Source organism: Anolis sagrei, chromosome 1 (assembly GCF_037176765.1).
Source record: "Anolis sagrei isolate rAnoSag1 chromosome 1, rAnoSag1.mat, whole genome shotgun sequence".
Classification (NCBI taxonomy): Eukaryota; Metazoa; Chordata; class Lepidosauria; order Squamata; family Dactyloidae; genus Anolis; species Anolis sagrei.
The window spans coordinates 257506208-257530460 of NC_090021.1; the positions used below are offsets into that span (position 1 = coordinate 257506208).

The 24253-nt window shown below is 38.7% G+C and overlaps 1 protein-coding gene across 2 annotated transcripts; it reads right to left on the bottom strand.

The window, feature by feature from the left end:
* On the bottom strand, positions 1-24253 carry EIF3M (eukaryotic translation initiation factor 3 subunit M). 2 transcript variants are annotated; one of them, XM_060766493.2, is made up of 11 exons: positions 24121-24239; positions 21998-22130; positions 14741-14879; positions 13848-13971; positions 12162-12256; positions 9548-9631; positions 8758-8857; positions 7095-7176; positions 1177-1320; positions 716-776; positions 1-263 (listed from the first exon to the last, which is right to left on the bottom strand). In XM_060766493.2, exons 1-11 carry the CDS (start codon positions 24160-24162, stop codon positions 143-145), a joined length of 1125 nt encoding a protein of 374 aa, XP_060622476.1. In that variant the 5' UTR covers positions 24163-24239; the 3' UTR covers positions 1-142. The 2 variants fall into 2 exon arrangements, with proteins under 2 accessions (XP_060622476.1, XP_060622486.2); XM_060766503.2 differs by lacking the exon at positions 21998-22130 and having other exon boundaries at positions 24121-24253.

Consider the following 24253-nt stretch of genomic DNA (forward strand, 5'->3'; position numbering starts at 1 on the left):
TTTATTCCAATTTCAACTTTATTTCTTTCCCCTTTTCATTCAAATTATTAAATTTGATATTTTGAGGACATATTTTAAAAAGCTGAAAATTTTACTATAGCTGTGTTTCCATCTTCGACAAGCCAGGAAATAGATAAAAGAATCAAGTGTCTGACAAACTAAGGAGACTGTTTTTCACTTGATTCAAATTTTGCTTCCAGAAATTAAGTGTGTCATACAGCTGCTGCCATTGCTGTTTTCCAAAGGTCCGATGTGTGCTGCAACTAAAATTTAAAACAAAAAGGATGAGGATATAAATATGGCAATTCCATCAAAGGTTTGCTTTCAAAAATTATTATATTTTGTGTATTTACCTATTTAGAATTAAGAAAAACGTAGCACACAATTTACATGCAAAGAAATATCTTTACTCCACATAAAAGCTGGGCTGGTATTTTCCAGCCTTTATCAGCACTTAAAAACATCCGGCAATACTCATTAGTATTCTTGCCACTGTTTGGCCATTAAATGAAATGTGCTGGAAAATATGACTCTTTCATTAAATAAGCTAATCACATTCAGTCTGAGCTTTAATAAAATTATGATAAATAGCAACTATTTAACTACAGGCAACTGATAGGAATATCATACTTCTAGTTAAAATATTAAACAGATGTATAAGTGTTATAATTAGTGCTGCACTACATTGCTCCACAGAAAAAGATTTAAAGCTCACCTGACAACTACTTTTCTCTGTGTTTGGTCAATTTTGCAATGCACCATCTTTGTTTTTACAGCTGCAAAACAAAATAATAGTTTACAGAAAGTAAGTTAGTGCATGTATAACTTTTCTGTTATCATAAAGTTTGTTATCTAGAAAGTATAAAAGCGGTTACAAGGAAATTATTAATGTGCCTTAGGTAGTGCCATCTACTGTAAAACAGAATAAATGCTTTGTATAAGTATATGGAAATTGCAGGTTATTAAAAATATGTATACCTAACATTTCACAAAGCTGTCCAAAAAGACAATTGAGAACGTCTGTCTGATTTTCTGGATAACTGCACAATCTGTTTAAAATATAGTTACAGTAAAGTACTTGTAAATGTTTAAATCCAAAGCAATGTGGTGGTATTTTAATACAGTAAAACAATTCACAAAAACCTGCTTATAAGATCAGAAACCAAACTGTCCTACCATCAATAACAAATGCTTCCACATCATCAGCTCCAATCTGAAGCTCCTGCTGCATGGTGTCAAAGGAGATTTCCTTGCTTTCTACAGCCATTCCCATAAAGGTGAGCAGCCTCATTTTGGCCATGTTCTGTTCATGCAACAGCCCTGCATTCAGGAATACTGATATTTAAGTTCCTAATAATAATTTATTTTATAAAATGTTATTCAGTTATTCATGTTATTCAATGTTATTCAAACTTATTACAGTATAATTTTTTGAAACAGATGCTGCCACTGGGATCAAGAAACTGCACATCACTGTCTCTGCAATCTTAAATACAAGCACTACTCTAACATCAGTGTAATGCTCTTAGAACATTGAATTTCCCTAACGTTCCAGTTGCTTAAGTTGCCTAAACAGCAAAACAACAGCAAGGCTTCAAGAAATCCAATAATTTTTAAGGATCAGGAATATGAAATTTTTTAATAGGACTGTAGGTTTATTTACACTAGCCCTATACTCCAGATTCAAACAGAAGTCACTCTTGGACATCCAGGGACTTAAGAGTTAGGAATGCAGTTTGAAACCAGTTAATCATTTATTTAATTTGTTTTTATTAAATCTTTCTCCAGAAATAGGGGCTTAAAGCAGCGAAAAATAAATACAAAAATATCAATTAAACATGAATACATATAAAAATGAAACAATTAAGAACCACTGTTCTAGAAAGTATGGACAACTGGAAGAACATATGCCAATGTTCTGTTTTCCCTGTGGTCTATGACACAGGGGAAATGGTTGACATATGGGGGTTAAGCTCAATCGAAGTGCGTTACTCCTCCATGTCATCCTGAGGATATGTCTCTCCCTGTCACTCTTTTTCCAATTTATTGTAGCCATCTTGTCATAACCAGCCTATTTGCCAGGCAAATTCCCTCAGCATATGATATGCTGTTTAAAGTGAAAGGACAGCATGTTTGTGCCAAACTCAACAATATACATTGCACATAAAAAAGCAACTGACTGAACCTTAGATGGGGACAGAGCTAAAGAATAATCAAAGAGAGACACAAAAGACAGGGCTAAGAGGAGACGGTGCCAGTTTTTCAACTCTTCACAACTGCTTAAAGGACAGTTTCAAATGGGAACATTACTATGCAATAATGCTAACACTGTGTCATGGAAAGCTTTACCTGCTGATGTTTATTGTTCAAGGCTAATATTAAATTGCTCTGAAACAGGCCAGTCTGGTTTTTCCCCTTGAGCTAGTAATGTTATTGAAGAAAAAAGTGGATGATGGATGTGAGGAAGAGAGAAGGAGAGAATGGAGCTGAAGCAGCATACATGGGTTGGGTAATGAAATACTAACAATGTAAAAAAAGGATGCAGAGGTGCATATGGGATACAAGGGGGGAGTATCAGAATCCAAATTACATGAAGACTTACTGGTTGGGGCCTTAGAAAAGTGGATTAAATGTGTATGTGTGAAAGAACTGCAAGTGTGGAAGGAAAAATAAGCACCCCCCCCCATAAGAAAGCCAGGCACAGAACAGAAACAAACAACTTCAGTGCAGAGGTGGAATTACATAGTCCTATGAATTTTTTTGTATTGCAACTCCCAGCATTCTTTTATACTACTTCCTGTGCTGATGCTAATTGCAATCCAGCAACATCTGATGGGTCATGCAATTCACACCTGTGCTCTGAAGATGTACGTCATGCATCATGGAGCATGAGCATCATCATCATCATCATTATTTAATAACTTATTAATCGCCCTCCATCCGAGAATGCTCCAGGCGATTTACAGCTAAATTACAAAAGATAAAATACATACATACAAAAATTAAAAATCAACAGAGATCGAATGCTCTAGTAAAAAGCCAGGTCTTTGCGTCCTCCGATGCTGGGAGAAGGAGAGGCGGTCCCTAAGGTACGATGGACCCTGGCCGTAAAGAGTTTTAAAAGGTCAGAACTAGCATCTTATACAGGCCACGGTACTCAGTTGGAAGCCAATGTAAATGTTGCAGCACTGCTGTTATATGGCATTTCATGGGCGTTCTTGTGAGTAACCTGGCTGCCGCATTCTGAACAATACGAGCACTGTTGGAAGAAAACAAATACGCCAAAATACAACATCTAGTTCCAAACAGGTTATACTCCATGAATCAATGGTTCTCACACAAGTGCTGACTTGCCAGGTTTTTCAATGGGTATATTTAAAGTCGGACTGATAACATTTAGGCCAGGAAGGAATACTGTCAACCTTTACTTATCCTAAATTTTACATGGAAGAGGGAATTAAAAACGCCATCATATTAGATTCTACAATTTCAAGTATGTAGTGCACTTCAGTAGAGAGTTAGACAAATTTCAGTAGAGATTATGCTATGTATCAGTGCTATGCAAGTGTAGCTAGGTTCCATCCACTGTTGTGCAAGCAGACCTCTTTCATGCTGACTTTCCTTTTTTCTCTCTTCGCCCCTGAACCCCCAAATGTACACCAAGTCACATGAACGGATTTACATGGGGTGCTGCAGGGAAAGGGGGAATCTGTTACAGTTGAGTATATTCTTACATACTTTAATTTTTACATTTTGGCTTGCAAGTTCTTTGAACAAAGTCAGAATAAAACAAGACATGTATTATGGATGCTGGGAAAAGGAATGTGCATTGTATACTTTGAATGCCCAAATATTTACACATAGAATTAAAACATTGTTACATTAATAGAAGAGCAAGGAAGCACATTATTAGCAGGCATAATGTTGTGTTAATTAGCAGTAATTGTGAAGCGGGCTATTTATCTGGCACAGATTCAACAAAAATGCGATCACCATAACTCAAGCGAATAGTGAGCTCCAGAACTGTATCTAACTGGGTTTAATGGAAATCTACAAGCACCAAAAATCAATTAGTGTACATAAACTCTAATTAACAAATGCAAATGAACTGTTAATTACCCTTTTAAAGTAAAAAGGTTGCCCATACTACGCAATATAAATGTGAACATGGCAGGGCAATTCACAGTTGACAGATGATACAACAGTTGGCCTAACTTGTCAGCATTAATGAAAACCAGATTGTAACAAACTGATATCACCTGTAGAAGGCGAAGCCTTTAGAGAGAGGACTCAATAGCTTATTGGATTTTCTTATTAATTATTTAACAAAAACAAGACTAGTAGGGACATGGAAATAGATTAATTTCTCTAGAATATAAAATAACTAATTTTTTGAATTAAAAATACTCATCTATTTATTTAGCGCCATAATTGTCAACGGCAATTTATAAGTAAAGGAACCACAAAACAGTTCAATGTTCTCAGATGTACAATCTTATTGAAGAGTGATGCAAAAGGAAAAGGAGATGGCCATGTGGAAGGGGGGTCAAGCCCATCAGACATTACCTCTTCTTCTCTCTCTAAGGTCAGGATAGTGGCAACTGGGATGGAGGGAGGGCCTTTATTTAATGGTAGTATTAATCATATATCATGGGTGTCCTTACATAAAAGTTAAAAATCCTAGTCTGGCTAAAATTGGATTCAGACAGGTGATCAAACAATGTTGTGGGGAAAATGAAATAACCTTACTTGACTGCACTTAACAGGACACAATTTAATATACACAAATCAATTAGAAAACTCTTCACTACTGAGTATTTTAAAAGTACCTGGACAGTTAACAGGTGTAACAATAATGGCTATGATGTTCTAAATTTTTAAGTAAACCTTTTTCAACTAAAGAGTGATACCATAAACAGTTTTTTAAAAAAGAAACAACAACAGAGAAATTCACTTTTTTCCAGTTTATCATGCTAACACAATCATTGGATTCAGACATGCCTTTTTTCAAACAGAAACTTCCTGTTTGAAAAAGCAGTATTCTGTTTATTCCTTCAAATTGTAGCACCATCTCTCACAATTCTTGGCCACCTTATGTCTCTTTTACAAGAGAAAAAGTGGGATAAAATATAATGATGATGATGATGATGATGATGATGATGATGATGATGAGTGGAAGGCACACACCAGGTTTTCAGGTGGAATTGGGACTATGGCAAGAAAGATGAACACATGAAAATCACTGTTCTGCTTCTTTTCTTTATTACCAGTGGAACATTACTGTGGAGCCGGTCTATGCATAACCTATCATATTTACCTGAAACAGTAAATTTTAATTTTCAAGATTCTATTTCCAGCAGTTCACAAATAAGAGGTATTAGTTGAGGGTCTTAATTATTTTTGTTTAACAAACTATTGTTCTAATGTCTTAAGTCAGTCTGTATTGTTATCGCTTTGAAAGAAATCTTTTATGGAAACACTTATTCATTACCATTATATCTAAATCTTAATGTAGTAATATAAAAGCCTGCATCATTGAACAATTTTTGCATTGTCACTGACCCTTGTCCTAAAATGCTGCAATACAGAAAAAGTAATTTTCATGCATGCAATAGCTTATGAACCAGTGCTCCTTTGAAACAGTCAATTACACATCAATGGGGGAGTGCCTAAGTGTTAATTACTACTCCTTTTTTCCACAGTGTGTAAATAAAGAGGGCGCTGACATTAACATTCCATCACAAAGCTTCACCCTATGAAACATATTAACTGGGAGAGAATGTAGTCTGCTAGGTGGAAAAAAAGATTAAGCTTGCACAAAACATTTACAACCACACAGTCTTATTGCATTCATCCTTGTTAGAAAGATTCTGTTAATTTACACCCTAGTTCTACTTGAAACTTTAAGTCATGAAACAGCATCTTGTCCTCAAGTCTGTAACCAATACTAAGATCCAAGGCTATACATATATAAAAGTGGTAATAGATGCAGGTTTTTATATTACTACATTAACTACAGTACTATCCATGGATCCAGTACTATAATTTCATTAACACATATCTGAAAAAAATATGTTCCCTCTAGAGTATTTTCTAGGTATTCCAAATTGATTATATGGTATACTTCTTCCAGAAATAGTTTGTTTCAAGATGGGTTGCTATTCTTGTTGTAGGTTTTCCGAGCTGTATGGCCATGTTCCAGAAGCATTCTCTCCTGATGTTTTGCCTCCATCTACGGCAGGCATCCTCAGAGGTTGTGAGGTCCATGGTTTGTTTTTGTTTTTTTCACACTAAGTCCAGAAATGTGTCCCCCATGGATATGGGAGTTGTGCTATATTTGGAAAATAATACCACACTCATCCCACCCAACATGGATTATTTAGAGTATGTCATTTGAATTTCTTCAACATTCTTGAATTCTCACCAAAGCATTTTGAGTCTACAATTGCAGCAACATTACAGAATTTACTGTTCTGTGTATTAATACAAATTCGTCAAGGCCTTGCATCATGTGAGATCACAGTTCAAAGACATTAGGTAGGGAATTTCATAACTTGAAAGCAAAACAAAAGCGCTCACCTAATTAAAAGTAAAGAGTTGTGGGAGCAGATTAAAGTTAATTTGAGTTTGTCACAGCTTTACACATTCTGTACCAAACCCTAAATGTATCTGTTCAACTGGGGTATTGTTCGCAGCAAAATCGACTGATGCTATACCAGTCTCTCTGCATGACACTGAGGTGGGATCTGGATTCATGTGGAAAAGGAGACAACTGAATCATACAGCAACCAGTCTATCTCCTGAACTGAAGGCATCTTGATGTTAAGGGAGAGCATAAAAGGTAACTAAGGGTGAAAGAACTAGAAGACTTATAATCGACAGGGTATTTAAAAAGTGGACAAAACCACACGGGTGGGGGATATGGATAAACACTGGATTGCCTAAATGACAGGGAGTAGCTGTTACATTGGACCATAGTGCAGAACCAATGGGAGGATTTTTTAACTCTTTTTTTCCTGACACGCTTGTGTGCTAGGTTGATATCTCACTCATATCCAAAGGTTGGACATAAGCTCAATTAAAAGAAAACTTACCAAGAGAGTCAATGAAGTCTTTGTTGTTCTGATAAAACCGAACATAGGATGCTAACTTGGCACTTACAAAAATTGTCAACAGCTATATATTAAAAAGAAAAAAATTACAGGTATAATATGAGAAGGAATTAAAACTTTTTAAATTCAATAGGCATCACACATTTTCAGTTACAGCTATATTGGACTTCAACATCCATTAGCCGCAGCTAGAATGACTAATAATCAGGATTTATGGGAGCTGTACTCCAATTGTACCTAGAGTAACATAGCATGTCTACCTTGAAACAGAAGAACGAATAATAGATGAGAAATAACAAAGCTACCTATTACAGTGAAATGATCCTCAGAATCATTGGTCACAGTTGAATGCTTGTGGTTCAAAATCAGAAGTGATTTTTCCCTGGTGCACGATGAATTTCCATCTTCTGAACCAAAACCCCAATCAGCCCTGACTAGTGGCCTAGCTGGCTGGGATTATGGCAGCTGAAGTCTTACATCTGGGGGACCAGAACTCCTCAATTCCTGGTTCTGATGACCATCTGAATTGGGTTATTCAGGTGTTCTATAAGAACTGTGAACTCATACGAAGGTTTACATTCCCATGCAGACACTATGAATATATGTTAAATAAAGGAATGAGGAGGTGAAATATCATCAAAATCTAAAGAGGATTTGTCTTAGAAGGGGAAGCTCCCTTATTGAGAGGCTTTCCATGTAATCAACAATAATCCATAAACTAAAACTGAAATCAAACTGGAATTCTGATGATCAGCTGGAAAATTGTGAAATATATAAACTTAAGGAAGGAAGTGATGTTGGGGCTGATGGGGACACAACTTTGCAAATGGTCTCTTTGGTTAGTTTTTTTAAAGAGCAATTTTACGACTGCCTGTGATGGTGGCAACAAAACTGAGCTTACCTTTTAATAGTAAAAAAAAAAAAGGGGGGGGGGCTGCTCTCATTCTCCAGTGAAGTAAGCACCATTCAAATCTACTTTAAACTATGTGCTAACATTGATTTAAAAATTCTTTGCAAGTTAACACACAGGTCAAAGGCACCCTGGCATAACCCAAGTGTTTCTGACACCGGAGCGTATTTTTAAAATCTTATTGGAAAAACACTAGCTGAATTCACATGCTGTGCCAAATCACAGTTCCTATGAACATGCCTTAGATAGTACACTCCTTCCTCTGCCAATGTTGGGACAAAGAATTCACAAACTTTAGTTTTTGACTAAACACAGCTTAAATTTGACTTGGAACTGGGGCCCAATTTCAACTAAGGTAAGTTTAAAGCAAGTCAGCTTTGACAGCTATAATATGGTGTTTGCATATTTGAAGCTTTACACTTTCACATATGTAGTTAATGGTTGATCTCACTGCATGCCAACTGACAGTGAAGCAGAAATGGACATTTCCAAAATCCTACTTGTAGGCATGTGAGGTGGGCACATGGGAATGTGCAAGCACAAGATTCATTGCAGCTTATTCCTGTGAGCTCACTGCTCAAATTATGGCTTAATACAATGTTCACACATGACTGTTACAAATGACACAATCCAGAACAGATAACATATGCTCAAAACTCAGTGGTGACTAAGCAACCATATAGTAACAGTGATCCATTCCCAAGTGTTCTGTTTTAAACTTTTAATGATACTTACATCATGAATAAGTTCTCCTTCCAAAAATTTGACTGGTTTTAAGGCCAAAAGATGATCAAAAAGAAAGGTAGTTGGATCCTTTAGTGCACGGACAATACACCTAGTTAAAGATAAGTGCATTCAACATATTGATTTCTAGATTATATAAAAAGTTTCTATTTAAAAACAAAGGTTTTTCCTTGTCTGTTCTACAAATTATATTTTTAAAAGTACCAAAAAGTCCTCCTTCTGGTTGAAACCTTTTTTTTTTAAATTACATCTCTAAAGTATTATGTACCAATTGCTCTAATTCTGTATTGCCATGGTAATGCAAACAGAAATTCTTACACTGAGAAAGCAGATTAATAGTTGAAAACAAATTTAAACTGCTTTGAATAACATGTAAAAAATTAATGGTTATAACCATGCACTAAGCTGGCATTTTCAAATCACTGAAATCCATATAGAATTGTTGCCATATCCTCATGTAGGCAATCTTGTTTTGTGCAGGCTGAGTATTAGAAAGATCTTTTTGACTGGAAGAGCAGTTCAGGAGTGGACCGCTCTGCCTCAGAGTGTGGTGGAAGCTCCTTCCTTGGAGGCTTTTAAACAGAGGCTGGATGGCCTCTGTTGGGGGTACTTTCTGTTTTTCCTGAATTGCAGGGGGTCAGACTAGATGGTCCATGTGGTCTTTCCAATTCTGTGATTCCAATTATACATACATTTAAAGATTTAGGTTTCTCTGTTATTTGTTTCATTGCATTGTAATTCTGAATATGGTCCTCAGTGACATTCACTCATTTTGGATTACCTGTGGGCATCAACTCTTGCCTGGGAGGCATTGTCCTCTGTGTAACTTCCCAGTAACTCCACCATTACTTTTGCTGCATTGTCACTGTGGGGAGAAAACACAGCACAGCAGATTTTCAGTTTACTGAAATTCTCAAGTAATCAGCAAAAAAAGTGTATTTATCCGGCACCTGCCACCGGTGTTGTTTAACTATGAGTATACTTTCCTTCAGAAAGATAATTAAAGGCATCAAGAAACTGTGATTCAAGTTGCCCTTGAGAACAGGAGGATAGTTCTGGCTGACACTGGTTTCATGAAGAATATGTAATTATTTAATCCGAGTTGGTGTATTAAAATGTGGACTTCCCTAATTCTTTTACTATTTTTAAGTGGATAAATTATCTGTCAGTTACATAAAGTTCTCTCTTACATTGACACACCTTTACACAATTTACTAGAAGACATCTGGACACACTCACTGACAAGCAAAGTAATGTTGAAGTTTGTTTCTAAATGAAGAAGCCAATGAAGGAGTGCTATATAATATCTGAATGGATTTCCAGTGAGCAGTCGTGATACTGCATTTTGTAGTATTTATAGTGTCCAAGTCTTCAAGGGCAGTCTTATGCAGAGTACATTCTAATAGTCCAACCAGGAAGATAACCAATCCATGGATTACTGTTGCTGAGTTGTCACTGTACAGGAAAGTTGCTGCTCCCAAGTCATCAAATCTATCTGGGCCTGACAAGGATGGATCTAGGACTATTCCCAGACTATGCACTCATTAATTCAGGGAGAGTACAACACCATCCAGGGCAGGTAACCTACCCAATTTCTAGATTCAGGAACCACCAATCCATAGTCTCTCCACTTATCAGGATTCAGTCTCAATTTAATTAATCTAGTCCATTATAGCATCCATGAAACCTCTCCAAGACTGATTCCATCAATACCACTCTCTGGAACCAACCATGCAGACAGAAACAAATGACTTGCAAAACAGTGGCTCCGTGTGCCATCTGCCAGAATGGATCCAAGATACATGGTATCAAAGCCCATTAAAGAGGTTCAAGAGGATAAACAGGGGAGTGCTCCCCAGTATTTCCATTAGAGTAGGTAGTGAGTCAGAGCAATCAAGACTGCTTTGGTACTGTACCCTGGCTTGAAGCCAGACTGAACTGGGGCCACATAATTATTTCCTAAAACAAAAATGCCCTGACAGGGTTTTGGTTTTTTGTTTTTTTTAAAGAATTCTCTACTGAAGAGCTGTACTCCAATCTCCTAAGGTACAAATCCAAGGATTCCTTAAGATTATACCCATGATCTAAAAACAACAGAAATGGTATAACTCCTATCACCAAGAGATAAACTATACTGTTAAGACAAACATTTTAAAAATGGAGAAAATGTTCACATGTGGCTCAGAGGCCACATATTTTCAGGCTGTTTGTGCACAAAAAATGCAAATAGTGCCCCAAACAGCTGTGAAATTCAGTGGTTTTGCTCCTTCTGTCCTGCCTAAAATTTTACAATCTCTTAAAAATGGCCAAACACAAGACTGGAAGAGTTGTCATGTCACTTCCATTTTCTGCATTGTGAAGTCAAGAAGGGGTGCAGGGTAGAGTGTAAAGTGACCCATGGAATAGTTCCTTACACCAACCAAAGTGGACCCTCTGAATTAATGGGAACTTAGTAAGATAACACTCGGTAAAAGATTCAGCAAGTCTACTACAGCTGGGAAGGGCAAATTTGGGGCCCTCCATTCACTTAAAGACCAATTATTCCACAATTACTTGTGACTGGAAAACCAGCCTATGCCCACCATCTAGGAGGAACTCAAAAATACATTATCTTTCCTCAGTCACTTCGATAATATGGGCAAGAGAACAGGCCAAGGGGAAATACTTTCCCTTTTTTCCTGCCTAATGTGAAGAATGTAGTTCTAAAGGGAATGTTATTTAGAAGTTCTGATTTGCCTTTCTGAAAACTCAGCAGCCTACTTTTTAACATTTATAAGGTATTTCATGGTTCTCTCCCACACTTACACCTAACCCAAACAAGTCAGACTGGGAGAGAGTGACTACTTAAACATTATTCAATGTGTTTCTCGGCTTAGTGGGAACTAGAATGTGGATTACTTAAGACCCAATCCAAGCTCTAACTAGTACATCACATTAGGAATTTTGCCATTAAATTGTTACTTCAACAATGTATTTTGATGGATATTTATGCCACTATCAGCAGACTAATGAATTAATAAGTAGGCTAAGTACATTGGACTCTTTTAATTTGGACCAAAGAATTATGAGTTTGTTAGTATACAAATCACACAATTCTGTAAGCTACAAAATTTATAAACCCACACAATTTTGTTGTCAACCTTCAAGTGATTACATAAGACTAAAAATACATGGAACTGATCAATAAATTCTTGATTATTATATCATGAAAATGCTTCCTTTTATCTTAAAAACAAAAAGGAAAAAAGTAGTCCAGTCAATCTGAAATTAATCATTTTAAATCTGAAAACATGGCAGAAAGATAAACATTATGCTGTCGTGTATACTATCTGAAAGATGAGATATAACTGTTAAAATAAAAATCATATTTTTTCATCGTATATTGCCCCATTTACCTTTTCTTGCAGTCCACTAACACATCATACAGAAGTCTAAGAAGAGTATGCTTTTTTTCAGTGGTAAGATTCCAATCTGAAATCCATTTTCGAACCTATACAAACAATGGAAACAAAGAGGTACATTTTAGCAATCAAGAGAGTTATCTTGCAAACATTTTAAAAACAGGTCACAACAATGTATGACTAGAAAACTGTTCTGTTAGGCTTTTGGCCAACAGTCTTTTTACAACTCTTTCACAATATTAAAGGAAAAATCCCATACACAAAGAAAAAAAAGCACAAAACAATAGAAGTTGACAATTAATTAACAATTCACTAAACAGTATAGGATTTTGGTAGTGTGTGTGTATCTGCCTTAAAGTCATATATTAACTATGATGACCCCATGGATTTTGTAGTTTTTTTAGACAAGGAATACTCAGTGGTGTTTCTGAAAGTTCCTTCCTCTGTAATTTCATTGATAGCACTTGGCATTCATTTGCAGTCTTCCATCCAAGTACTAACCAGAGCATACCCTGTTTAGCTTTCAAGATCAAACAGCATCTGTGTCTTTAAGGCAGTGGTTCTCAACCTGTGGATCATCAGGTGTTTTAGCCTTCAATTTCCAGAAATCCTAACAGCTGGTAAACTGGCTGGGATTTCTGGGAGTTGTAGTCCAAAACAACTGCAGAACCACAGGTTGAGAACCACTGCTTTAGGGTATTTCGGCACCAGATTTGTTCACATCAATGTTCAAAATACAAAATTTCTATTACATTGCACATGAAGTTAACTGAATATAATACTGCAGAGACTGGAATAAGGAAGGGAAGGTGAATACAACACCCTAATTAATGGATAGAAAATCTTAGTGGAGTTTTCTGTATCTACTTTAAGTTAAGAGAATACAAAAAGCTTACAATCCAGCATCCGAATTGTGGTGGAGGTGGGCTTGCTGACTGCTCTCAAGTCACAACAGGTTCATAAATCATTGACCTTCAGTCTGTGGTTTGTCTACCATGATATTTGAACTACGTAGGAATTGGTGCTATGACTTGCTTCTCTTCCAAAACATCAGAGAAACAACCTTTAGTTTCTTCTTGGGGGCTGTTTCTTTACTTGCTATGATCAACAACCATTCTTGCTGGATTCAAACATCAAACCAATTAAACTCACAGTGCATTTCTTCTAGCAGTTGGAGCCATTGCTAGTACACACCAGTTCTCTGGCTTTTTCATAGTAAAAATCGAAGGGAAATCTGTCTTAATGTGACACTCAGATATGCCCTGTGTTTTGGAATGCTGGTGAGCAAACCAAACAGATTTACATCCAATAGCAAAAGAATAGAGTGTGCCTTCTCTGAACAAGTAGTCTCCCTGGGATCCATCAGTATCATTTCACTGGAAGGATGGGGTGGGAGGGAGCTTTGCTGATTGCTTCTACTAGTAATCTCTAGCACATTACTCAAACTGTGCTGAATGTATCTCCTAGAAACCGTCTTCAGAGGATACAAGGGGCTTCAGGATTAACAGGCAAAACTAATTTCCTCACTTCCCTTCTGCAGAGCAGAAACGGATAATTTCCTGCTGGTTGAAGTAAAGTCTGAATGCCAGACATGTATTTTTTTTAAAAAAAGTTATAATTTGTGGGCCCTTTATACTGAACGGGGATTGTTGTTATCTTGCAAACTATCCAGCTGCTTACCTGCTCCAGTTCAGTTGGAATGTACTGTATCGCTCCGCAACTGGAGGCTACTTTGAGGAGGCTGCAGTACACTGTGTACCTTGCAGGGGTGTTCTTATCCATGCCATGGAAAAGATTGCTTAGCCTAAGCAGTAATGAAATCCATTAATTTTCATATCAGAGATATAGAAAGAACCATAAAGCAAAGTCCAACAAAATAAGTATAAGCATTTGAAAATGAAAATAGCACAGATTATGGCAGTATTAGAATCAAATCTGTATCGCTGAAACCTACTCTCAGACTTTTAATTGAGTTCCACAGTATTGATTTTATTATCACTTTACATATAACATACCACAAATGCTTGTGTTTAAATCGACCTCATGTATAAGTAATTAGCAGGTTTGTTATGTACCATATATAAGCTAAGGGTCAATCTGCAAAAAGGGGAAAGCACCAGCGGAGTCTCAGGGGACCAGCCACCCCTAACGCCGTTGCCGCCATTTTCCTGCCCAGGCATTCACAAAGACCAGAAGTGGCATCACAGCACAAATATTAAAATGAGGGGAAGAGGAGAGTGCCATTGTTTCTTTCATGTTCTACCAGAATGGAATAAGCTCTCACTTTTCATTATTCTACCCAGAGAGGACGGTTTTTAATAAGAGTTAAACTACAATACTACATTGGACCGTGAATAAGTTGATCCAGGTTTTTCAGGGTTGATTTCTTTTTTTTCCCTATGAGTTCAAGACTTATACATGAGTATATACAGGACACAGAAATACGAGTCAGTTGCACTATCAGATCTGAGCAGTTGCCAGGATCAGAATACCATACCAAATCACAGATCATCTTTCTCCAAGATAAAAATGACTGATACGAGACATTTATCTCACCCACGCAAGACACTTACAGCTGGAGCCTGAGAGATGGACGTTCACCTTCCCGAAATTTGACCAGTTTCTCACATAGACTTTCAATCAAAGCCTCTTGCTTGTCAGGTTCCAGAATAAGAAGCAAAGACACAACGCTGTTCATCACGCTTTCAACATCTATGTTGAAAAACAATGTTTTTTATTACCAAAATGAGTAATTTTATTTATTTATTTATTTACCATATTTATATTTCACTCTTCCGATCCCAAAGGGGACTCCAAGTAGTTCACATAAAGGCACAATTCAAAGCCATTCTGAATTGTTGTTGGCTAAGAGCACACTCAACACTATTTTACATCCTTATTCCAAAATATTTTATATCTTTACGCATCCTTATTCCATATTAGTCTTTTGCAACATAAAGAAAGAATAAGAAAATCTTTGAGAATTAGAAAAGGCATTTCTAGCACAACTTTCAAGGATTCCAATCCACTTCATCAAAAGCATTTGGTGAAGAGGATTGGAGTTCACAAAAATGTCTGTGAGAAATAACTTTTTTTCACCTTAAAGAGATACAGGATTCCTTTATAAGAACTTTATAATACTTAGTAAGGTGTGGGGAAAACAATTTCTAGACTCATGTACCTACCACTAAAAACCAACAATAAAATTAAAAAGTCTCAAAATTCTGATTCCACTACGATGAGAAGAAAGCTAAAGTAAGTGCCCCCACCCTTAATTCTAACACAGGTTTGAAATCAGTCATCTCTAAAATAGGTTTTAAATGTAAAATCTATGAATCTGTTAAATATAATAATCACAATCCCAGTACCAAGTGGGCACCAGTTAGCACAACGCAGAGATCCTCTCAGTCAGAGAAATAAAGAGATCCTGGTTCCTGGTACAGAAGACTAATTGTTGCATGAAAAATGAACCTGTACTCCATTCTCTAATGAGAAGATATGAGGGAGGAATATTTTAGTGTCCTTTCTGTGTACAGGCAATTGGCTACCATCCAAAAAGAGTGCATGCTAGATATCCAAAATGCCAGGATAGACAGTTCCAAATAACACTGCTCCTTCTGTCATGCTAGAAGGGTCAGTGCCCTCAAAATTCCTGTCTGCTGTCGGAGCAAAGACTTTTCCTGCTAACTATCATTGTCAGGATGCAATTTGGGCTTACTGACTTGACTGGACAAGAGGAAACGGCTTGGCAATTACCTCTTGAATAAAATGCACAACATCTTCTCAATATGTGTAGGACTCTTAGGCCCCTTCCACACAACTGAATAAAATCCCACATTTTCTGCTTTGAACTGGGATATATGACAGTGTGGACTCAGATAACCCAGTTCGAAGCAGATATTGTGGGATTTTCTGCCTTGATATTCTGGGTTATATGGCTGTGTGGAAGGTCCCTTAGTTACATGAATAATTAAGAAGAATATTCCTGGATAAGACCAAAGACTCATCTGGTCTACTCCAGTCTTTCTTAAAAGATTTAGCCTGGAAATCCACGAGGAGGAACAGCTCTCCATATTATTTCCCCACCAGTTACCTGTATGCACATGATATGCCTTTGGACTAGATTTCACATATTGGGGCAACCTATTCCATTACCTAACAAAAAGATTTCCTTCAGTCTGTTTTGAATCAACTATCATTTAAATGCACTGTGTTACTTTACAGTTCTATTCGTTCTCCTAAAATTTGAAAATAGTAGAAGATTCTTTTGTGTCCCATGCTAGCATTCTTTTTTCCCCTTAATAAGCTAAAACACTTCATCTTTCAAGGTTTTCTCAGGCCCCTTCCATACAGCTGAATAAAATCCCACATTTTCTGGTTTGAACTGGGATATATAGCAGTGTGGACACAGATAACCCAGTTCAAAGTAGATATTGTAGATTATCTGCCTTGATATTCTGGGTTATATGGCTGTTTGGAAAGGCCCTTAATTGGGTTGTAGGTTTTTCTGGGCTATATGGCCATGTTCTGGAGGCAATTTTTCTCCTGACGTTTCGCCTGCATCTATGGCAAGCATCCTCAGAGGTAGTGAGGTCTGTTGGAAGTAGGAAAATGGGTTTATATATCTGTGGAATGACCAGGGTAATGTTTCAGCTGATCACCTTGATTTGCAGCTGAAACATTACCCTGGTCATTCCACAGATATATAAACCCATTTTTCCTACTTCCAACAGACCTCACTACCTCTGAGGATGCTTGCCATAGATGCAGGCGAAACGTCAGGAGAAAAATTGCCTCCAGAACATGGCCATATAGCCCGGAAAAACCTGAAACAACCCAGTGATCCCGGCCATGAAAGCCTTCTACAAGGCCCTTAATTATTCTCCTTTTTTGCGCTTTCTCCACAATACGCTTCCCAATACAGCTTTACCAAAGCTGTAGAAGAGCCCTTTCACACAGCCACAATATCAGAGACAGAAAATCCCACAATATTTGTTTTGAACTGGGTTATCATATATTATATGATATCACACTACCATATATTTCAGTTCAAAGTAGAAAATGTGGGGCTTTATTCAGCTGTAAGGAAGGATCCTTAGAGGCAGTCAGAAGCAATCACAATATTGCCAAAATGAGGAAGTATCTAAGGCCCCTTCCACACAGCTGAATAAAATCCCACATTTTCTGCTTTGAACTGGAATATATGGCAGTGTGGACTCAGGTATCCCAGTTCAAAGCAGATATTATGGGATTTTCTGCGTTGATATTCTGGGTTATTTGGATGTGCAAGGGCCCTGTGACGCTTTTTCTTGAGGAGGTGACTTTTTTGCAAATCATATTGGTCTAGTGAAATACTTTCATCAATAGAGCCATATGGAAGGCAATTCCAGCTTCCCTTGCAGCCCAATGAGCATTAAAAATGACTCCAGAGCCCTTCAAAATGCTAGTGGGGATTCATACAGTTACACTAGGAGATGGACGATTTTTTTGTAATTTTATTAACATTACATATAAATATGTATTGTTTCATTAATTTAAAAGAATTTCAAACTCTCATTTAGAATCCCATGTCAAATTTAAATATCTAATTTCTACATTATTACTATTTTTAAAAGCCTAGCTTTTCCTCTCCCTGGCTGAATATGATTTAAGTGGTATAAAAATAATGTTGTGTTTCTTCAAGTCTGACTTAATGGCAATCCTATCAAAGGTTTTCCTTGGCAAGATTTATCCAGAAGGGGTTGCCTCTGAATCTTCCCAAGGCTGAGAGAGTGGAACTAACCCAAGATCATTTAATAATAACAACTTTATTCTTATATCCCGCCACCATCTCCCCGAAGGTCAGCTTACATGGGACCAAATGTCCATAAACAAACAATCTAACAAACAAAAACACAATTAAAATAGGAACATAATCAAATGGAGCATCTATATAAATAAAAATGTAAAGTTTGTTTGTTTGTAGGATTAAAATAACTCAAAAATCACAGGACGAAATGACACAAAATTTGGCCAGAAGACACCTAATGGACCAACAAATGACCACCACTAATAAAAATACTGACAAACACAGTGGAAAGCACTTAAAATCCAAAAAGAACTCTAAATGACGATACATTGCATCCGTGGAAACAACTCCCCTGACCCCGCCCCCTCCTGTGCAAGGGAAAGAGCTGGCCATACCAGCTCTGAGAGGAAAGAAAGAGGTAGAGAAGTAAGAAAGGAGAGAAAAAAATGAAAGGAAAGAAAAAATGGGGAAGGAAGGAAAAAGGGAAAGAAGGAAGGAGAAAAGGAATGAAAAAAGTGGGAAGGAATGAAAGCAAGAGGGAAGGAAGGAAGGAGAGAAGGAAGGAAGGAAGGAAGGAAGCAAGGAAAGAGAGAAAGGAAGAAAATGGACATAGGAAAGGATGGAGAGAAGGGGGGAGGGAAAGAGGGAAGGAAGGAATGGAAGAGGTAGAGAAGGAAGAAAGAAGATAAAGTGGATGGGACAGAAAAAGGGGGGATAAGGAAGGAAAGAGGCAGGGAAGGAAGGAACCAGACTGAGGCCACAGCAAAGTGTGCCTGGGGACAGCTAGTATATCCATAAAAATGAAGCATATAGATATAGAAGTATAAAACGTTAGCATTAAGACTCCATCCAATCAATACTCAAATCCAAATCCAGGAACCAGGGCTATTAAAATGAGCATGACCAGGCTATCAAAAGGGCTGGGATGGGAAAGTGCACACAGCAAATTATAGGGCCGTAGAATTGGGTGGGGTAAAGAGAGCAAGGTCCTATCTGGTTACCTAAGGACCAGGCATTTATAAGTGGGGCTAATCATTCTCAAAATGCTTTCTGAAACATCCAAGTTTTCAACTCCCTGCAAAAAGTGGGCAGTGTGGAGGCTTGCTTAATCTCCTTGGGCAAGGAGTTCCAAAGTCAGAGGGCCACTACTGAGAAGGCCCTCTCCCTCGTCCCCACCAACTGTGCTTGTGACGGTGGTGGGAACAAGAGAATGGCATCCCTAGCGGATCTTAAAGCCTGCACCAGTTCATAGGGGGAGATGCAGTCACAAAGACAGGCAGGGCACACACCAATTAGGGCTTTGTAGGTGATAACTTGTACTTTGAACTGGGACCAGAAGCTGATCAGCAGCCAGTGGAGTTGCTTTAATAGAGGTGTCCTACACTCGCTATAATTAGTTCCAGTTAGAAGCCTGGCTGACAATCTTTGCACAAGTGTCATCTTCAAAGGCAGTCCCATGCAGAGTGCATTGCAATAATCTAATCTGGATGTAACTAAGGCATGGACCACCGTGGCCCAGTCAGGCTTCTTGAGGTACGGTTGCAGCTGGCACACAAGCTTTAACTGTGTGAAAGCCCTCCTGCTAATACCTGAGCATCAAGCATCAGTGCTGAGTCCAGGAGGGCCCCCAGACTGTGGACATGTGTTATCAGGGGGAGTGTAATCCCCCTGATCATTTGCTGGGATTTTACTTGGGAGAAGGAGTTAAACCCTGGTCTTCAGGGTCATACTCCAACCACTATTCTTATTGACTCTCTAATAACTACTAATAAAAAATACAGAGCATCTAAGTTAGAATTCAAATCCTTCAAGAGGTATTGTGTATCAAAAGCCACAATTCAAACCAAGACTTGTTTAACTTTCAATGAATACTTTGGAAAACAAAGTGTTTCCTTTTATCACTGCTGAGAATTCAGAACTTTCCTGATTTATCATTAATTTCCCCAGTTTAACCCCAGGAACTGCCAACATGTAACAGGTATAACCTATGGAGCTTGGGATATATCCTAGAGTAAACACTGGTATTAATGGGTTCCCTCTGGAATCTGTTTCCATTGATACTGTTTCCCTCTTCACACACAGGGAACATAATGTTCCTGAAGGCACTAATGATTTTTCAGATTCTTGTAAACAGAGCTTGACTTTCAACCAGTCTTCATAAAGCAGCTTACATAAAAATATATTACAGGCAGTCCCTGAGTTACAAACATCCAACTTACAAATGACTCATAGTTAAGAACAGGGGTGAGACAACTGGAAGTAAGATAAATCTACCCCTTAGAAGGGACTTTCACTCTAAGAGTTATCATGGAGTAAATGTGTATCAACTGAAGCTTTACTACCAATCCTTGTTTCCACAAGAAGCCAAATTTTTCACAATTCAATTATTACAGGCACAGAAAACAAGGTGAAATCTTCTGAACAGGAGCACAGACAGCAAAACACACACCACAGGGATGTTAACCCTTCCCTATGCTGTCCAAAGAACACATATATATGCATATGTACACTCTCTCACACACACTGTACATTACATTTTAAAAATGTTCCTGTTCCAAATTACAAACAAATACAACTTCAGAACAAACCTACAGAACCTATCTAGCTCATAATTTGTGTGCTGCCTGTGTTCAGAATCACAAAACTGACATCAAAATTACCATAAAATAACCTTTAAAAACAGCAGCAGCATAACACCATGTCGGGGAAGTGATACAAAAAAAAGCAGTGCTGCAATACCTTGATTTGAAATAAATAATTTTCAAACCTTATTTGCAGCAGATGTGAAAAATTGCAAGATTCTACAAAAAAACAAGGTACCAGCAAAAGGGCTCAATCCTTTTTTGTCCATCAACCACCATGATCATGCAGGTAGGTCAACAGACAGATTTATATAGGTATAGGCAATTCCTTTCAATCCTCTGATTGTCTGCAACTACCAACCTGCTCATCCGGCACTGTTAATGGTTGAACCTAATGTGGTCCAAAAACATCTGGAGAACGAAGGGCAGGTTGGTTGATGGCTTTTAAACATCAGCATCAGAATATGCTTCGGCTACAAAAATATCACAACCAATGCAAGCAGATATAGTATTATGTAACATTATCTTCACTGTCATTACAGCTAGCATGGTCACATTTTGTTCAAGTTGAAGTTTCTGAACTATTTTTAAAGGCAGCCCCACTGAGTGTGCATTACAACTGTTTACTCAGAAGACTGCCAGTGTACAAGCCTCTTTGATCAAAATTTGGTATGCCAGTTGCATCCAACCTAAAACTGGTCAAAGCAACTCTTAGCCACTGATATTACTTGCATTTTGACCAACAGTGATGTGTCCACAGGAAGCTCAAGCTGCAGTTATTAGCTGAACAGTTCCATCCTGATCAGCTGGTTTCCTACATGTTTTATCTAATTTAAGTGGTACATTATTTGCTCTCATTTGCATCTAAATTGCCTCCAGAAATCTGCTGCAAATTCAGCGATGTTCCTGGCACTAGCAGGTAAAAAAAAGAGAGAGAGAAGTAGAACTGTGAACCGCTCCATATGCTGGTAACACTATGATGAACCTCCAGACATTTTTCCCCTATGATTTCATGTTTGACAATAGGAGGAACAAGAGCCATCTACAGGTCTGAGCAAAAATCCCTCAACAACACATTATGGGACTGATCCTCCAGGAAGGCCTAGCACTACCATTAACATACCTCGTAAGTCAGAATTAGCTAGATAGTCCAAAAGGATACTGTGGACAGCAGTAAAAAAAAGGTACAAGAGAGACAACAGAGGTAAATCTTTTCCTTTCACTCCCAGATGTAAATCATCTACCAGGCAAACCAGTACCATTTCCATTCCAAATGGATTTGGAGAGGATTCCAACTACATGGTAACTCTTGTGGTGGCGAATCTATGCCACCCACCCTCACTGACCATCCACCCCTGGTTTGGGCACTCAGTTTGGGCAGTTGGCCATCACTGTTATAACCCCATATCCTTATCAATCCAAGCACCTCATCAATAATTACCTAAAAATATGATACAAACCTTTATCGTCATCTCTCAAGCACACATCACATGCTTCTATGATCTGGGCTAAGTCAATATGAAGTCCACCTTCAGAATTCTCTTCAGAAATTTCTGCTCCCTTGGATTTCAGGTAAGCCCTAAGTTCTGCAGCCTTACAAAAATCAAGCAAACAAAAAAACACCCCTAAAAGTTATTTATGAATGTTGCAAGGAGTTTACATCTAACAACTTAGCAGTGATGGTCACAATGTGTTATTTATGACAGCATACATAATTTCAATATAATTGGAATTTAGACACTATTTTAATGCAAAGGAGCATGTAATCTAACCAAATATTTCTAAACCCCATTTGTGACAGTATTCTTATTAAGGTCCTCACCATGAACCTGACAACCCCAAAGGATATGTGTGCACACAGATCCTACAGAAAAGCCCTAATCAATCTGTTCATAATTATATGGCAAAGCTATAATTAAGACTTTGCTGATTCTTCTACTTTACAGTGCAAGGAACTGCTGATAACTACAAGTAGGGAGAAAGGTTTCCTGATGGGTCAGACTAATCTACAGTGCAGACTGAGCATCCCTTATTCAGGATCTAGAATTATTCAGAAGCCCCCAAATTGTCCATATGCCTTGCTATGATAGTGACACCTTTGTCATACTATAAGCATATGGCTGTGGTTCTCAACCTGTGGTTCCCCATGTTTTGGCCTTCAACTCCTAGAAATCCTAACAGCTGGTTAACTGCCTGGGATTTCTGGGAGCTGTAAGCCAAAACACCTGGAGACCCACAGGTTGAGAACCACTGGCATAAGGTGTATGTCAACATAAAGGAATCTCACGTTTTGACATCTTATTACCGTATATATATATGAAAATATTCCATGACCTAGAGAAAAAATGAAATGCAGACTAAGTAATAGTATGATAGCTGGGTCCAGAAGATCCAAGCGTTACAGAGATGCTGCATCGCTCCTTCGGGAGCGCTGTTTGCACAAGAGAGACTTAACTAATGTAAGCCAGGCCGGAGACAGATATAGAAGGAATGTAAGAGTTCTTTAATGGTGAAACCCTAACCCTAACCCAGAACCGTACCATAAGCCTAACCCTAACCCCTTACCCTTACCCAAACCCTTGCCCTAACCCTTACCCTAAGCATCCCCTCCTTTCTATCCTTCCTTCGCTCTTCCTGCTCTCACTCAGCTCCCTCTCTTCCCTTATTCACAGCCGCCTTTGTGGCATCTCCGTAACGCTCGGAGCTTCTGGACCCAGCTATCATACTATCACCGCAGACTACATCTGGCCCAGGCATTTTGGGCAAGGGACACTCAGCCTGTAACAGCCTTCTATTAAACTCTATTGCTTCTCCTTGGGACGCCCGTATATCACCCCAACAAGAACTTTTTCATAGATTACTGTCCATCTTCCGTACAGATCAGCTGTTCCCAAACTTTGTTCCTCCAGGTGTTTTGAGCTACATCTCCTGGAAGCTCCACACATTTTGCAACAGGTGGATCTACACTTTAGGATTAATGCAGCTTGACACTCCTTTAACTGCCATGGCCCAATGCTATAGAATCACAGGAGTTAAAAGTTTTATGGGGTCCTTAGCCTTTTCTGCCAAAGGGTGCTGGGGCCTCAACAAACTACAATACCCAGGACTCCACAGCAATGAGCCAGGGCAGGTCAAGGGATGTCCAATTGCATTACTTCAACATTGAGGACGCACACCTTGTCATGACTTCTGGGAGGCTAAGTCCAAACATCTGGAGGGCCAAAGGGTTGGGAAACTCTGTTGCAGGTGATGGCATTGCACTGGGATTGGGCCAAGAATGGGCCAACTTGGGCCCTCCAGGTGTTTTGACTTCAACCCCCACAATTCCTAGCAGCCTGTTCGGAATTGTGGGAGTTGAAGTTCAAAGCACCTGAAGGGCCGAAGTTAGCCCATACCTGGGTGAGGTGGGGCTGGGAAGGGAAGGGCCTATGCCAGCCGCCGCAGGGAAAGGGACTCGCGAGGGCCCCGCTGGGAGGGAAGGCAGGCAGGCAGGCAGGCGGGGCTGCTGAGGGGCCTGCCGCGGCCCATGGGCCTCCCCTGGAAGGTCAGCCTGAGCGGGAACACCACCGCCTCGCCTCCCCACCTGGTCTTCCTCCGTGATGTCGATAAAAGCTGGGACACTCATCTCGGCAGCGGCTTCGCTCCCTGCCCAGAGCACGCCGCCCGACCGGAAAGGAACGCGTTCCTTGCTGCTGCGTCATTTCCACGTCCGGGTC